The 16,996-nt window shown below is 40.3% G+C and overlaps 1 protein-coding gene across 5 annotated transcripts in view; it reads left to right on the top strand.

The window, feature by feature from the left end:
- The window catches only part of opn4xa (opsin 4xa), a 46,784-nt gene extending 30,180 nt beyond the window's left edge, over positions 1–16,604 (top strand). For 2 of the 5 annotated variants that reach the window (XM_049604192.1, XM_049604193.1), the window contains 9 exons: positions 1,936–2,071; positions 11,159–11,292; positions 12,482–12,685; positions 12,798–12,969; positions 14,405–14,566; positions 14,855–14,962; positions 15,046–15,220; positions 15,521–15,664; positions 15,789–16,604. In XM_049604192.1, the coding sequence (XP_049460149.1) occupies positions 1,936–2,071; positions 11,159–11,292; positions 12,482–12,685; positions 12,798–12,969; positions 14,405–14,566; positions 14,855–14,962; positions 15,046–15,220; positions 15,521–15,664; positions 15,789–16,211 (1,658 nt within the window). In that variant the 3' untranslated portion in view covers positions 16,212–16,604. Of the gene's footprint in view, positions 1–1,935; positions 2,072–8,917; positions 8,937–11,158; positions 11,293–12,481; positions 12,686–12,797; positions 12,970–14,404; positions 14,567–14,854; positions 14,963–15,045; positions 15,221–15,520; positions 15,670–15,788 lie in introns of those variants that run through there. The other 3 variants (XM_049604196.1, XM_049604195.1, XM_049604194.1) reach the window with 3 other exon arrangements.
- Positions 16,605–16,996: the final 392 nt, after the last annotated feature.

Genomic DNA, 16,996 nt, shown 5'->3' with positions numbered 1-16,996 from the left:
CAGTCAGGAAGTGAGTTTACACGGGATGATAAATGCTGTTAATATTGCGTGACTCAACATGCACTCCTGATTCCATCACATTAACAAAACATAGAGATCGTCTTATAATCAGTGCTGGAGCTGAGCAGTGGGCTCATGGAACAGCATGTGGAAGTCCATACTGCCATTTTCATTATCAGAAATGCCTTGAGTTAATCACCTTTGTGATAAATATTTCTCAGTCATTTACAGCACAGCCATCATTGGGCACTTCTGACAGATTAAAAACTGTTACACTACTGTACATCTTGCCTGTCATACTGCCATCCATTTTTAAATGCTATATTGCCTTATTAGAACTGTTGATTTAAAAAAAAAAAATCCATTGTCTGGGGCTGCACACAAATTTGTCAGTCAAATCAGATTTGGCCATTCAGTACAAATAATAGGCTATTTGTTCCTTTTTGTCAAGCAACACTGTATTGAACTGTAAGATTTTGGAGCTGAATTTGGTGGGACGTTCAAAGTGACAGCAATGTTCTCGTAATATAGCAAAGAAGCCAAGTCAGCCCTCTGAGCTAATGCATGCTCACTGTACTACAAAGTCTTAGCGCTTCTGTGAAACTGCGCCTACTTAGGGCAACAAAAAAGTTTTGTTTTTCGCCCTGAGTCTGGGTCCGCAGTTGTCTGTACCCATCCTGCCTAAAAGCAAGGAGTGTTGACTCTGAGCAAAATGTCCCCGGAAGCAGCTGCACACTGACTGACAGAAATATGCGCTCTTTGTTGTCAGATTTATCAAATCTCAATTACTGGAAACCTCGCAGCATGTGCATGAGCCTCTTTTCTGTTAATTTATCAAAGTGAAGCTTTGATTGGTATTATACAAATAACTTTGTAGACTCAAATCACAAAATTAGTAAAACTGTCTGTAATCTAAATATCTAGCATTTACTTTTAATCTCCACTGTAGTATATCGCCCTTGAATCCCTCTAGAAATTTTATGTATACCTGGTCTGTATGCGTGATGTGCACACTTCCTCACAGGACACTAAATAACAGTTACGTGCAGGGAATGGCATAAGCATAGTTTTTGTGTGTAGGCGTGGTTTATAGATCTGGCCCGGACAAGAAGAGATTACAAACAAGAAGAGTTATACCAACGGACAGAATGGCATTGCCATCCATAGAGCCATGCTGTCAGCTGAACGGCTGAACAGCGCTCAGGTGCACGGATTTAAGGCTTTTAGCACTGCTTTGTGTGAAAGTAGTGTGAACCTTTTCCCTATACAGCCTGAAAGCCAGACAAGATGCACAGCCTGCATGTCCAGCCAACCAAACAGACCAACTGTGTGCTGGTGTGGGCACTTGTAAAGCTCTGACTTTTCGTCAGGACTTACAGATACACTATCCAATTTTGTTGTAGTGCCCCCGAAACCCCAAAATTTCCTGTTTTAAAACTCAACAAGATCACAGTAAAACTTCAGAACTTCAACAGAGAGCTGGGAGGAAATGTGGGGATTTCCTAAAGGAAAATAGTGGGTATGTTCAAAATGTGAGACCTGAACTGGTTTCAAAAGTATAAAGCAGCAAAAAATAACAACAACGGATCATCAATTAAAAGAGAGGCAGAAAATGTAAAAACTATAATGTCATGTATATACTATCACAAAGAAACCTCTGCTGAGACAAATTCACATGATGCTTATATGAATGGATAGTAACAGAATAAAGACACAGTGTTGCAGACACAGGCTGTAAGCCATCAAATCTCATGGTTATTATTCTTCTCCCCAGACGTTTTACTTGCTGATCATGACAAGTACTCTTACATAACGCTGGAGAGTTTAGTGGGTCAGAGGGATGCAAAGAATGGGTTTGTGTAAATGTCACTGGGACATGCTGTACATGAAGATAAACCCTGCTGGCATCTGTGTGTTTGTTTGCTGTCGTCACAGAAATGGACGTGGAACACGGATTCTATCGGCAGGTGGATGTCCAGCCCCATGCTCACTACATCGTTGCCTTCTTTGTCTTGGTGATTGGAACAGTGGGTGTTACTGGAAACGCTTTGGTCATGTACGCCTTTTCCTGGTAAACAAATATTGTGCTTGTCTGTCATTGTAAATTACTAGTCTTTTGTGCAGTGAGGGTCTACCTAAAACCAACTCATTGTTAACCTGAAAACAATGCTTAGTTCTTGTTAATCACACACTGCGTTGGGTTGCTGATAAACAGATGGAACCAATGGTTTTCATAAGCGTGTGTAAAACAACATATAAACAGGAAGTAAAGCATCACGAGGCATGCTGCATGATGCTCAAGTGCTGCTGATATGCTGCTTGCACAAAAACAGCCAGCACACTGACTTCAAGTTATACTCTAAGATTTACTTGAGATTAGTCCCAAATACATATTTGTATGTGAAGCACAACTCATTCCTGTAAATACATTTTCCAAGTGTCTAAAAACAGTTTTTTTTTTCAAGTCGCACTATGCAGGATTGTCGGTTATTGTGCGTAAACATGCATGCCAGCGGAAATGAAAGTAAAAGCCAACCCCAGTTTCACTCTGTTTTGGTGTTTCGTCTCGCTATATTTGTCGATGTGTCTCTTGGATGCCTGCTGCTTACTGTTTGGCACCTGGTTTTCCATCTTTTTATAAAGCACCGACTTCACCTGAGTGCTGTGAGAGCACAAGCCCATGTATGTCCCAAACACAGACAATAGGAAATACAGGCAGAGGGCAGAGTCTCTGCAGAAAATACACACTTCTACTGGAACATAAGTGATGACTGAGTTGGATTACTTCTCCCTGCATATCTTTAAATGAGCATAAGAAATTTATTTAGCTCTTACTGGTCCCTTTTTTGTTATTAATGCCACAGGGATCAGCTAACTTTTTATTTAGTGCAGGAATGAATTAACATTTTTGCATTTTTGGTCCCCTTGTCACATGATCAGTGTGAAGGAGAGTTTTGGTTTGATGCCTGAAACATGGTCTCTGGTTAACAAAGCTTCAGAAAGTTTCATGCTTTGTTCTATGACATAAAATGCATAAGTGAACATCACACTTCACACTCACATTCACACCTATGGGCAATTTGGAGTTACCGATTAATCCAACCTGCATGTCTTTGGATGGTGGGAGGAAGCCAGAGTACCCTGAGAAAACCCACGTTGACCCTAAAGAAATAGTTACTGACAAGTGTCTAAATGAGACCACAGAATGTCATCAAGCCAAACATGACTTTACAGCCTTGTTGTGATGGCGATATTAAAGTCATGTGACCATGGTGTAGTTTGTCTTTAGCCTAATGTTAGCTTTTTACATCTGGCGATTGCATTTACACATCAAAAATCACAAAATTTGAGTTGATTTGTGAAGATTATCTTGCTGAAAAAAATGTAAGTGTCATAAACTTTTATTGGCCACAGAGCTCATTTCCTGCAGTAATCTAAAACCATAGGTTTTTTGCTGAGGGAACCAGGGCGGTGCTAACTTCCGCGTTGGCCTACAAATTAACGTCATCCATGCAGCACTCTATATCTAATACTGTTCTACTGTGTTCACCTCAGTAGAGAATATGCAATAGATCAGTCATAGTGAAAATATTGATAGGTTCTAAATAAGCATTCACTCATCATTTTTCTAAACTATTACAAAGTCGTTTCAACCCATAGTTAATTAAAAATTAGGGTTATTGGGTCATTGAAGTTCATCATCATTACAACAAGGTAGTCCCCTGCAAGTAAAAATAACATTGTGAAAAGCTAGAATTAGGACTCTTCGTCACATTTTTGCACATGAACTGGTCCTGTGGACAGATTCTAAGAAGCCTACAAGAAGGACACGGTTGACACAGTGCTCTACTGTTCAAGCTCTCTGAAGCTGTTTTGTTAATCACACAACATCACACATAAAACATATTACCGGAGGTGGAGGATGTCTTTTGAACCTCTTCTTCTTAAAGGAATACTTCACACCAATTACTCACCCCGTGTTCTGTTGAGTTTGTGAAGAAAACTTGCTCTGCTTCTCTCACGCCTTTAGGGAACGAAGAATCCAAAAACAGTGTCATTTTTTGATGAAGTCATAAGGGTGTGGTTGAAAAACAGCAAAACTATGTCAGCTGTAGCTCCTTTGATCAGAGAGGTAAAATGATTGGCAATAGAGTCTGGCTGAGGATGTGACTGGACAAATGAGACTTGGATTAGACTGCACAAGTTGTGTCAGAATTTGTACACGTATGTTTTGCTATAGTTTTGACCCCTTTTACTTCAATTCATCAAGAATTTTCTCAGGTTTTGGATTCTTTGTTCACCATAGGTGTGCGAGAAGAACAAAGTTTGTTATCCCAAATTCAAGGTAACACAGGGCTGCATAATTTATATACAAGTGGTCATTTGGAGGGTGAAGTATACCTTTAAGTAAGAGTCACAGAGGGGTGCCGAGTAGCTCACCTGGTAGAGCAGGCCCCCCATGTGCAAAGGCTGCGTCCTTGCCACAGCAGCCGCAGCTTTGATTCTTACCTACAGGCCTTTGCTGCATGTCATCCCCTTTCATGATACCTATCAAATAAAAGCCCAGAAATAATCTTTAAACAAAAATCATCATTATTGTTTTGTATGTAAAATCTTAATCTGTAAAATAAGTAGAAACTATTTCCATCAAATTAATGTATTGGAATAAAAAGTATTTCTTTTTCTATTGATATGTAGAAGTCTAAAGTATTACAGTATCAAACATGCCATTTAAAATATTTGACTGGATTAAGACATAATCCTATTCTATGATATATCTATATTAATCTAATCTATTGAACATCATCACTATTGACTGGAAGTTATATAACAGTGCTTGCTTTTAAGCGATGAGCAAAACAAACTCAAAGTCAATACTCAAAGCGGTTCGTGCTATGTACTCTTGACCCCACATGGTACACACTGCAGTGTTAGGGCACTGCAGAGATTTAGAGTGAACGGGGGAAACAGTGTGCTCTCGCATTAGGAAGCACAGATGTCACAAGCACAGACAGGAAGGTCTTCACACCAGCCTGCAGGCATTCAATAGCAGGAAGCAGCTCAGTGATTTTCTAACTGCACTGGATAAATCAATGCATAAATTCAATTATTCAGTCAAGCTTCTGCCTTATTTACATACAGTCAACACTGTGCTACAGTCCCACTTAAAGCACATACAGAGGGTAAGGAAGCTGAAATAACAGTACTGCAGCTCACAGCATCAACTTCTATATGTGTCCTACTATAGACTGTCCTCTATAAATCTCTCCATATTTCTCATTTTAAATGTTTGGACTTTCAGTGACATGCATGATGATGTCGTCTATAACAGCTAGTCTCAACCAGTGGGTCATGGCCCAGTGGTGGGCGTCAGACTGCCATCTAGGGGGCCACAAAGATACTGCCAAACAGTTACATTAAATTTAAAATAAGAAGTTTTTTGAATAGCTAATATACAAAGCTAGTTTCTTTTATATCTGGATATGCATTAGAATCCACAAATAATACCACATTAAAGTGCAGAATTTCAAAGGCCAATTACAATTGAATATCACTGTGCAAATAAAGACACATCATCAGAGACGAACGTGTTTTGCAATTGTTAGCTAGCTAATGTTTGCTTGGATGCAGTGACACCAAATGAGTGATTTAGGAGACAACCCTGCGCCAGTAAAAGCTCCAAAGCATGCACTGACACAAGATGACCCTGAATTCTTTAAATTTGTGTCCATAATAGCAGGCAGTGATGCTGAGCTAATAGCACAGTGTGATGAATGGCGGTGAAATCCTGTCAAATCAGGTGCTAAAAAACCCCCTCATTTTTCTGGGAAGGAGGTGTTTGGATTTTTTTCCAAACAGTCAGAAGTTGATCTCGAGTTACAAAAGGTTGAGAACTCCTGGCCAATAACACGTCTTTCCTGCCTCATTTTTTTTTTCAACCCAAACGAAGTCCAAGGTAGCGTTCACTGGCTTGCCATTAAAGCCTGAAGAACAGGGCTGCCTCGGCTTTGTGTGATGATGTTATGTCTGATTTTTTCCGAATAGCTGAAAGCAACACATTTGTGTTGAATACACCAGTTGATTCACCATTTTGCTAACTAATGTTATTGTGGCTAAACTACTTTTTACATTTAACACATATTGGACCAAAAACTGTGATGTCTCACTCTGCATGCTTTTCAGTTGAAAGGATGTGTAAAAAATATACTGTAATGTCAGCTGTTACGATTTTTGTGTCCCTGTCAAAATTAAGAAGAACAAAAACACATTTCTTATTTTATTTTATTTTATTTATTTTGTCACATATATTTGGCACCAAAAAGGACACACAAAAAATGATAGTAATGAAGTTTTTACAATATAAAAAAATGGGCTTTTTTGTGTGTGTGTTGTTGTTTTTTTTGCCATGTTTCATAGGATTGAGCCGAGTATGCAGATGAAATAATTATCAGGTATCAGGTACAAGGGAAATCCTCATTTGGGTAGCTGTATTCAGTTTCTTGCTCTTGTGATCAAAAATGATCTGAAGCTCAACCCTGAGGCTGTTCTGTAAATAGTTTTTAATAAATTATAGATACAGTGACTTCTGATCGACCCATATCACTATCGGGTTAAAAATAACAACTTCTGATTAGGTCCCACCCATTTCCTGTTTAAGCTCCCCCCCATGTCATGTTCAAACTCCGCCCACTCAGAGTGCAGATACAGATATAGATAGCTTAGTTAATGGTGTACTCACACATCCCTAGTATTTCCCTTGTCTCCGAGACAGATTTTAGACCTTCAGCCCTGCTTAATTTTGAATTTAATATTGGTCTGATATTAACTTTAATACAAATGACACATACATACAATGAAATTACACTGACATTATAATTAATGAAATGTATCATGCTATTTTATGTCTTTTTAATTAAAAGTTACAGTCATTTCTACCAGACTGTACAAAATGTAAATTCAGATGACCACAGCAATAGTGTTATGACAGGAGAGCACAGGGCTAAAGGACAGTTAGCTCCATTTAGAGAACTGAAATAAGAAGAAATCAAGGTCAATGTCTGTCAAATCGAGAATGTGTTTACTCGCTGTCATTTCGAAGCAGCTCTTATTTCCTTGAACATCACAAATAATAAGTAAACTAAAACAAACATTAGCAAGCTAACGTGTCATGAGTTTTATATATTTATTTATTTATTTAATTTATTTTTAACATAACAAAATGTCATTTCCACAACAAACATTTCCAACACAGTGTAATGGAAAACATATATGGTGTAATGGAAATGACAATTCCAGTGTTATACTACCAAAAATATTGTATCAACACAAAACAACACACAAATATGTGTAGATTTTCTAAAAGTTTCCAGACCATAGCTGAAGTATGACCTATATACCAGTGTGTATGTTCTATACAGTATATGCACTATGGCTGCTGCTTCTGGGTATATAGTACTCCACTGGATGCAGTGAAGGACTGAGTGTTAGATAGATCCCAGGGTCTGACATGTTTTCTGCATTAGGGAGCAACCTCCAGTGACACACAGCCATCTCAAATGTTGCATCACTCAATCTCCACTCCTGTCACACTTAAGTACATATCTACTCACCTGCATGTAAACACACAAATACACTCCAACGTTTCTGCCTGTGGAATGTTAACTCTTTTTGGTCTTTTTACAGTCAGTGGGCAAAATAAGGAGGGCAGTGGCCATAGGCTAAATGGAGCTGATGTAACTATTAAAGTAGTCAGTTATGGCACTATACAGTATGAATGAAGGTTTACATATCCAGTACAAGGATGCATATGGTATCATTGCTTTCACTGGAGTTGGAACAAAGACTCATCCACCATCTGTGTCCCTACACTCCTTATACCATTTATGTCATGGTAAATAACTGTGTATAAAATGTTCACTGACGCAGAATACACTGTCACTTTACAGATGAAAGACATCAAAGGCTGCTAGAAATAGTTAATATTCTGAAGCCTGCATTAATAAAAGGCGATACAAAATTTAGGTAACCTTCAGATTTCCCTAGTTCACTAATTAGAGAAATTACCATACGTTGGTCGCCCTCCATGCAGCCGGGCACTCTTTCTGGGGACTTGTTTCAGTGTAACAAAGGCATTAGCTAGGGTTTGCAGATTGTTGCCAAAAAGCAATCTGAGGTGTGTTTGTGTGTGCAGTGAGCTAAGGCTTGCAAACAGAAGGTTATCAAGTACACACCATTACCATGCATTACAACATGACCATCTGTGCCAGCTCACGGCTGTAGAAAAAGTGCTGGCAGCATCTGCTGCAAGCCCCACAAAGATCGCTCATTACTGTTCATAAAACTTTACATGTGCATGTAAATGTGTTTTACAGATTTTCTTGAAGTGAGATTGTGTGAACATTTTATATAGGTAGTCTTCAAATATGCTAAAAGGTAGCTTCTTGTTAACTGATGGCTGACGCAGTATGAGCATATTTCACAGGAGGAATGAATTATATGTGCATCTGTGTTGGCATGTTGTGTCTGTTTCTCTTCTTGACAATAGGAAAGAGCAGTGTTACCTGGACAGTTTGGATTTTAGGGAGATTTGACAACACATTCTCATCCCAAGTTGTCACATATCATTGTTTTCATGTCTATATATTACATGCTAGGTGTCCTCCTGCATCTGCTGTTGGCATTCTGGGACACCACTACCAACGCCTGGACAACAACAATAGCATGTGCTTGGGTTTAGAAGAAGACATCATGCTTTGGCTCTACATTTATAGCGGGGGCAAACACCAGGCTCCCAGGTGAAAGTCCTGGGTTTTGTTGGACTCATCCATCACCCCTTCCACCCACCCTATAAGGACTTTCCAGCTCCCTATATTACGTCAGTACAGGCAACGTTTCAACCCGATGCTGTCCAGTGATGTGTCATACCACCACTACAGGTGCTGTCTGGCCAGTCAGCAGCATACCATAACACTGTGAAAGGTTATGACTGGCCATGTTACGAACTGACGCCACCCAGCAGCATATCATACTGCCATGAAAGGTGGCTTTTGGCGTCAGGTGTCTGATGCCGAAATCACTGACAAAGCGGCAGTATTCGATGACTTTGAAATAGGTTTGAGGCAAGACATATGGAGTTGCTATCAGGAAAAAAGCTTGAAATTCCTAGTTAGCAAACAACTGTAATGTTGCAGAGCAACTCAACTTTCTTCACAAACTTGTTCACAGGTTTGGCTTCAATTAAAAAAAAACATAAAAGATGCTTCTGGGATCTGGGAGATTTACCTTTGTGTGTGGGGTTCATTTGTAGGAGACACGCAGATGTTTGAAAGACTTAAGAAATCCCATAGTTTCCCCCTCAGGAAGAATAGAGGCTTATGTCGGAGTCAATAAGAGAGTACACTGCCAATACTGCTTGGATTCTATGGATATCCTTTAGGCATTTGGCTCATGATGTTTCCCTACTGTTCTTCCGACAGTACATCGAAATTTAAAGGTCATTTATAATTGGATTTCTCTTGTGATGAAGTGTCCACTTTGACTGACTCTTTTCATTACAACTGCAAACACAGAAAGAAAATTAAATCCACTGAATCTATTGCTATTGAATATCGGTTTGTGTTCCTTGATTTAATGTTACAGTATTAGTGTGCTCTGGGGTTGCAATGATTTATCAGTCGAACATCTGCATCACCCAATTTTTACCTTGTTGACTGCCAATGCCCTGTAGGCAAATAAGATGACATTCACCGATAGGAGTGTCCAATGTTTATTTGTTGTGTCATATCAATTTGCGCCGGCTAAATGTGGTGCCTATTAATCGCGGTCTGACTCTGACAACAGTAGCTGGCATACGCAGCTGCTGATTAGAAGAAGAAGCCACTGGCCTGGCATGACGCAGGAGGACAACGGGTGCTGTGTGCAAGTGTGGTTCGTTGATGTTTGCTTTCAGTGAGCAGCTGTTAAGTTCTGTGTCTAACATATTGGATAAAAAGGGAAAAAGACTGAGATACAACAAGGCATTCAGTATCAGGGATACTCTACTTGCTTTGCTTGGGAACCACTTTTGTAAAAAGACAGGAGGCCACGGGCCACTTGCAGCAGCCCCATACATGTACGCATGGACAAGGACATTAGGGGCTTAACTAGGACCTCTGTTGGTGGGTTCTGGGATCCTCCACTGACACTTTTTGGATAAACAAGCTCTATTTTGATGCTTTTAAGCGCTCTGGCAGTTCCCAGTATGAACTTTCATTGTGAATTAGAAAGTTTAGGGGCCACTCAGCACCCCTGGGGGACAGATTTGTATGTTGAGTATCACTGGCATATCCATGTATGCTTATTTTTCTAAGTACAAATCTTTGTAAAGAAGTAGTTTATTAGGCACCGGTATTGGCATCAGTATGGGCCCAGAATTTCACAATCGGTCCATCCCTAGTGTATTCAACTACAATCCCTCCCTGGTAACAGTTGAAATCTTTCATCTTTGAACAATCTTTGATCTACATTTGCTGTAACAGAGTGTTATTGAAAGTGCGTGTATGGATGTGCCTTTGCCATTACTTCCACCCCTGCCTGCTGAGGGTGGAATTAGGTTCAGAAGGATCCGGATTTGAGAGTTATTGGATGGATATTGCATTGGCCAGGGTGTGAATCCCTGTCCCTCTACATGTCTGTACGCCACTCTGGGGAAAAGTAATTTAAAAACAACCTTTCAGAGCAATAAGCCTCATGAATAAAACATTATCTTAGCATAGTATGGTTAAGTAACAAACATTGTATGGACTAACTGGGCAAAAATGTTCTGGTCGACACCCTGTTGGAAATTACAAGTCGTACACTTGAACTTTTTGCATACAGGTCCTGCATGGTGTCACAAATTATGAACACAAGTAAACATGATGTACATGTAGCAAATCCAACGATGGTCACTTGTTCAAGCCAGTGAAAGATGTATTTATATCACCAACATTTGGATGTAGGTGGTCCAAAAGGCAGAGGATGTATTACACACAAAAAGTGAGGCTGTAGCAACAAATAAAAGTGTGAAGGAATATGAACTGTAACTGAACACAAGAAAAATGTTGCTGTGGTGTTAAAATTTGAATGATTTGATTTGATGACTTTTGATTTGAGACTCTTCAATTCTTGTGTGTTTCAGTAACAAGAAGCTACGGACAGCCCCCAACTTTTTCATCATGAACCTGGCAGTCAGTGACTTCCTCATGGCAATCACACAGTCGCCCATCTTCTTCGTTAACTCTCTTTATAAGGGGTGGATTTTTGGTGAAACAGGTATTTTTTTCATATTCACGTATGTACTCTGAGAATAGCTTTATCCTTTATTTATCTGTCACTGTTGTCTGTGTGCCCTTTCAAAATGTGCCTGTTCGTAACGGGCCGATTGCTTGGCCTTTAGTATTGCTGCTTGCAGGTTCCTCAACAACCACTCATCCAAACAACTTCACACTCAACACTGCGCCTCCTTGGGTCCTGAGCAATACACATGCCATGAGACAGTTGCGTCCCCCTGGTAATGCTAGCGTGCAAAAGCTCACACAAACATTTTATGAAGTCACTCATTGAAGTCAAAACAAAAGCATTAATTCCGAAAGTTATATCGCTGATGCTTGAAATGTTGGTCTCTCTTTTGTCATCTGTACTTGAATGTACTGTAGTGAGCAGTGGTGTAGTGGTGGGTATACACAGGTATACAGGGTATACCCACCTGTTTTTCTGCCCATTAGAGTATACTCACCTGTCAGCCAAAAAGCCATTGAAATATGTAGGAGAGTTTATCCACTTCCTCCTCGGTAACATACCCAGCTACCTCGTAGTACCCACCTCATCAATTACCGCTACACCACTGGTAAGGAGCAACGGAGAGCAAGCTGTACCCAGCATCCCCTTCAGTGTAACAGTTAATACAGGTCCCCTCTCCATACACTACACATTGTGTACTTCTGGGGATAGTAACACACTTCTAATAAATATGTCCCATAGGTCTCAAGAGCTCGCACTTGACATTTCCTTGGGTCCTCAGCAATACACTCGCCAAGTGTAATGTTGCTCAGATGAATGGTTGATGAGAAAATCGTAGGACAGACATACAGTCCATACAGATAGAGACTCCTTCCATTTCAGATATCAATAAAATTGAATGCAAAACTAATTGCTTTTCCCTTGCAATATTTTCAGACATTTTTTAATCTCAGAATATGTGTGTTACGTTATCTGTGGCTGCTGTTTAGTGATGAGAAATGTATGTAAAAAATTAGCATAGCATTTATATATAGAAGCATTAAGTCCCTTACTCCATGGAACCTGAATTATTTAACTAAATCTACAGTCATTGCTCTAAGAATAGTGTGCATTGCAATCTGAAGTCCTCACTATTCATATTAGTTATCTCAGGAAGTACAGTCTTCTGAACAGAAGAAAAAACATATCAATGAAATGCTTTCTTCTTCCTCTTCCACCACAGGCTGTAAAATGTATGCCTTCTGTGGAGCTTTATTTGGAATCACTTCCATGATCAACCTCCTGGCCATCTCTGTAGACCGCTACATCGTCATCACCAAGCCCCTGCAGGCCATACAGTGGACATCCAAGAGACGCACTTGCCTCATTATTGCCTTGGTCTGGCTGTACTCACTAGCCTGGAGCCTTGCACCTCTTTTGGGGTGGAGTAAGTAACTTATTCTCTCACGTCCTTCCTCTTTTTATTCACCTTTCTATCGTTTATACTTTTAGACGTTATACTTCCCTCTTATCCGTCTTTGTAATTTTTATCTCTCAAGGTTCGTACATACCAGAGGGCCTGATGACCTCATGCACATGGGACTATGTGACATCTACTCCTGCCAATAAAAGTTATACGTTGATGCTATGCTGCTTTGTGTTCTTCATCCCTCTGGGCATCATATCTTATTGTTATCTGTGCATGTTCCTGGCAATCCGTCATGCAAGCAGGTGAATGAATCAACCTAGGTGAATATGCAGCACTTTAGTCTACACAAACAAGTCTACTTAATAACTGTATAAAACAGCATCATACCATTGACGTGCAGACTACAGCTCCCCCTTTCTGTCACATCTCCACATCAACAATCTATTGCAGTGTGTTTCAGGAGATGCTTGAAATCACTGCAGTGCAACTTGCTACAAGCACATTATATAAATTTGAACTGTGGCTTACACGTCTCCCTCTAGTTCTTCCCTTGTCTAATTTCTCTTTGTGCACATGTATATATTTGTCTTTTTTTCCCAGATCCTGACATTTCATGCCTGTCCACCTGTAGCCCTCAGTGTGCTACCTCTGTAGCTGTTAGCAAATTCACCCCTCAGCATTTAACTGTAGCTGTTTCCCATTTCAGAGGTAGCCTCCAAGCCTGTATACATCATAATAGGTTGACGAAGCTATCCTGTTCTATAGGGTCATTCAGATGAAGCCAAGGAATAATTCTGTAGTGTCTCTTACTTCCTAATTTATCTTCTGTCCATATGATGTGGCAGTTGATTGCGTTTGCCATCAATAAAGGTACACTATGCAGGAAACAGTTATCAGTATCGCCAACGAAAGTAAGGTGAAACCCAACCCAAGCTTTTGCGATTGGTGTTTCACCTCGCTGTATTTGCATGTTTCAGTGCTGTGTCCGTAGTTTTCGTAACTGCCTGTTGGATGCGTGTTGCTTACCTTCTTGCACCAGGTCACTACATTTTCATAAAGTCCCGACCCCACCTGGGTGCCGTGCCTAGGAAGCACATTAGTTTCCTACAATAGCGAAGGCATGACCCACCCTACTCTGCCTTACTCTGCGTCTGATTGGATTACCCTGACATTCTTACCCTAACCCTAATCAATCCCACTCCTCTTGCCTAAACTTAACCGATCCAACCAACAAAGGCGATGAGTACTAGCCAATCAGATGGAGAGTAAGACAGGTCATGCCTTGGCAAATTTGTGCCCTAAACACAGCAAAATACACCATCACACACTTCTAATGGGGAATGAGTGATCATTTAAAAGCATTACTTATGAATGAGTCTATCCATTGTTGGTTTAGTATACCTTTAAGGGCATAGTATAAAGGTATACAGCTACACAGTCCTCCTTATTTTGCTTCAGAGAAGCAAAAATAATCTCAGCTGAGGAAATAAGAATAATCAAATGTACCCTGTGTATGATGCCTGCCAGTCCCGTTTCTTATCAGTGTCTGCTTTGCCTACCACATGTGTCTCACTGTGTCTGCATTTGCTGCATTAGGTTCTGCATACATTACACAACACTGTCTTTCTGCAAACACTATATTCAATTTTGGGGATTTTTAAAAAATTATTTAGCCTCTGAATACACTTATGTATTAACTATGAAATGTCTTTATTCCCTCTCTCTCTGTCCTAACAGAGATGTGGAGAAGTTGGGGTATCAGGTGAGGAAGTCCACCCTGATCCAGCAGCAGTCCATCAAGACTGAATGGAAACTGGCCAAGATTGCCTTTGTGGTCATCATAGTGTTTGTGCTTTCCTGGTCGCCCTATGCATGTGTCACCCTCATCGCCTGGGCTGGGTAAATATACAGTGTGACAAGGGCTCTTTATGAGCCAATAATTTGTTGTAATGGTCTAACTACATATGTTGTGTCCAGACAGCTTGTTAGACTCAGCAACTCATAAAACTTCCAGGATGCTTGGTTGCACTGTGTAAATCATTTCAGCCATTAACCATGACCCATATTCCACCTCTTGTAGAATATCATTATATCTGGCATGATGAAATACTGTGCAATAGGGTCAAACTACAGTGCAAGTTTCATACCAGGTGATGTACAGTTGCACTCTTTACAAACACCTTGCAGATACGGAAGCATCCTCAGTCCTTATTCCAAAGCTGTCCCTGCTGTTATAGCCAAGGCCTCGGCCATCTACAACCCTTTCATCTACGCCATCATTCACTCTAAATACAGGTGAGTGCGGACACCAACTAATCAGTAACCTAAGCTAGAACAGAATGTAGAGGTTTTACTGACAGATGATTATTTCTCAACAGGGACACCATGGCAGAAAAGGTTCCCTGTCTACACTTCCTCGCCCAGGCCCCCAGGCGGAAGTGCATGTCAGTGTCACACAGCGAAACCTCCCTCAGGGACTCGATGCTGAGCAGACAGTCATCGGTCTCCAAAACCAAGTTTTACAGAGTTTCATCCATGTCTACATCAGACACAGTGAGTTAGGCTTCCACAATAGGCTTTCAGGAGAAGAAGCAAACACAGGACAGTGGTGTGGTGTTTACAGAAATAAGAAATCAAATGCACAGAAAGTGATGTGTCTATTTAAGTAGAGTTATTTTCAGTGTTGATTTTGATCCCTGTTTTGGTTTAGCTGCCTCCTGGCCAATAAAAGTCACGAGAAATCTTTGGACTAATACAGTTTGGATTTTAAATTGCTCTCTATGCATAGGAACTGTATAAAGTCACATTATATTTTCCAGTTTATATTAGTAAATTCTTATGATTCCCTTGCAGCAGGTTTGGAGTGATGTGGAGCTGGATCCTATGGACCAGAGCCACTGTGTGAGGTCCAGCTATTCCCTTGGAGCTCTGAGGGACAAAGACCACAAGTCATTAGCTAAGCAGACCAAAGTAAAGGGAAGCCACAGCCAGGAGCAGGTAGGGTAGGTGCCCGTCATTATATTTGTTTATTTTACATTAAAATTATCTCAAAGACTTTAAAGCTATAACATGTCAGCACAACCATGTGTTATTTTTGTATTTGATTTAAATCCTGCCATAGATCCACATCCCAGAGTGGGGCTCTTTGAGCAGATGTGACCGCACCCTATCGCCTGAGTCTGTCAACACAGTAATGCCCCCGACCTTGGGGAGGAGAAGGGAGGAGAATCCTGGAAGTTGGACTAAACAGGATGATAAGCAAGAGAACAAGGGTGAACGTGGACAGAGAGAGGCACAGCAAGTAAAGAAGGAGAAAAATGAGCAGGAGTTGCAGATCTGCATACAGACAGACTCTACGGACAGCGTTGTTTGTGTGCACTCCCAAAGGATCATTGGACCCAACTCAAAGAAAGGCCCTCTGGATCACGGCGATAGTGAGGCAAAGCAAAGCACACAAAGCAGACAGAGAGAACTGTTGCTGGATTTACAGCTTCTGGACTGTCCTGCTCAGGTGTTTGAGTCTGTGCAAAGATTTCTAAGCTAAATGTTAAATATGTTTATTTATCTATGTGGCTTTGTGTGACCGTTGCACAGCAGAGTAAACGCATATGGGTTTTTTTTGTTCAGAGATGTTGAGGTAATCTCTTTAAGCAGCTGTTCAAATTTCTATCTCAACTGTTTAGCAATGCAACCAAATACATTTGTTTATTGGTTTTATCGTATTCACACAGCTGTTAATGTCATTGACGTACTGTAAACCTCCTCTGTTCGAGCTTGCTGTTAACATACAAGATAATGCTACCCATGTTTTTGTTAAAGTCCACGGTATAAACAACACTGTCACAGTCAAGAAAAAAAAGTCTTACAAATGGAACTTGAACTTCAAATAACTTTTTTTAAAAAGTTCAAAATATATAATGCACTTTTGTAAAAAAAAAAATAAATAAAAAAAAATAATAAAAAAAATATATCAAGAGCCAAGAATCATCTGTATACCAACAACTAATTAAAGACCAACCACATTATCATCCTGTTGCAGAGAGACCAAAGAAATGAAAGTAAAAGCCAACCCCAGTTTCACTCTGTTTTGGTGTTTCGTCTCGCTATATTTGTCGATGTGTCTCTTGGATGCCTGCTGCTTACTGTTTGGCACCTGGTTTTCCATCTTTTTATAAAGCACCGACTTCACCTGAGTGCTGTGAGAGCACAAGCCCATGTATGTCCCAAACACAGACAATAGGAAATACAGGCAGAGGGCAGAGTCTCTGCAGAAAATACACACTTCTACTGGAACATAAGTGATGACTGAGTTGGATTACTTCTCCCTGC

Source organism: Epinephelus fuscoguttatus, linkage group LG18 (assembly GCF_011397635.1).
Source record: "Epinephelus fuscoguttatus linkage group LG18, E.fuscoguttatus.final_Chr_v1".
Taxonomy (NCBI): domain Eukaryota; kingdom Metazoa; phylum Chordata; class Actinopteri; order Perciformes; family Serranidae; genus Epinephelus; species Epinephelus fuscoguttatus.
The sequence above is the reverse complement of the archived record's forward strand: the minus strand, read 5'-3'. Positions and strand labels throughout refer to the sequence as shown.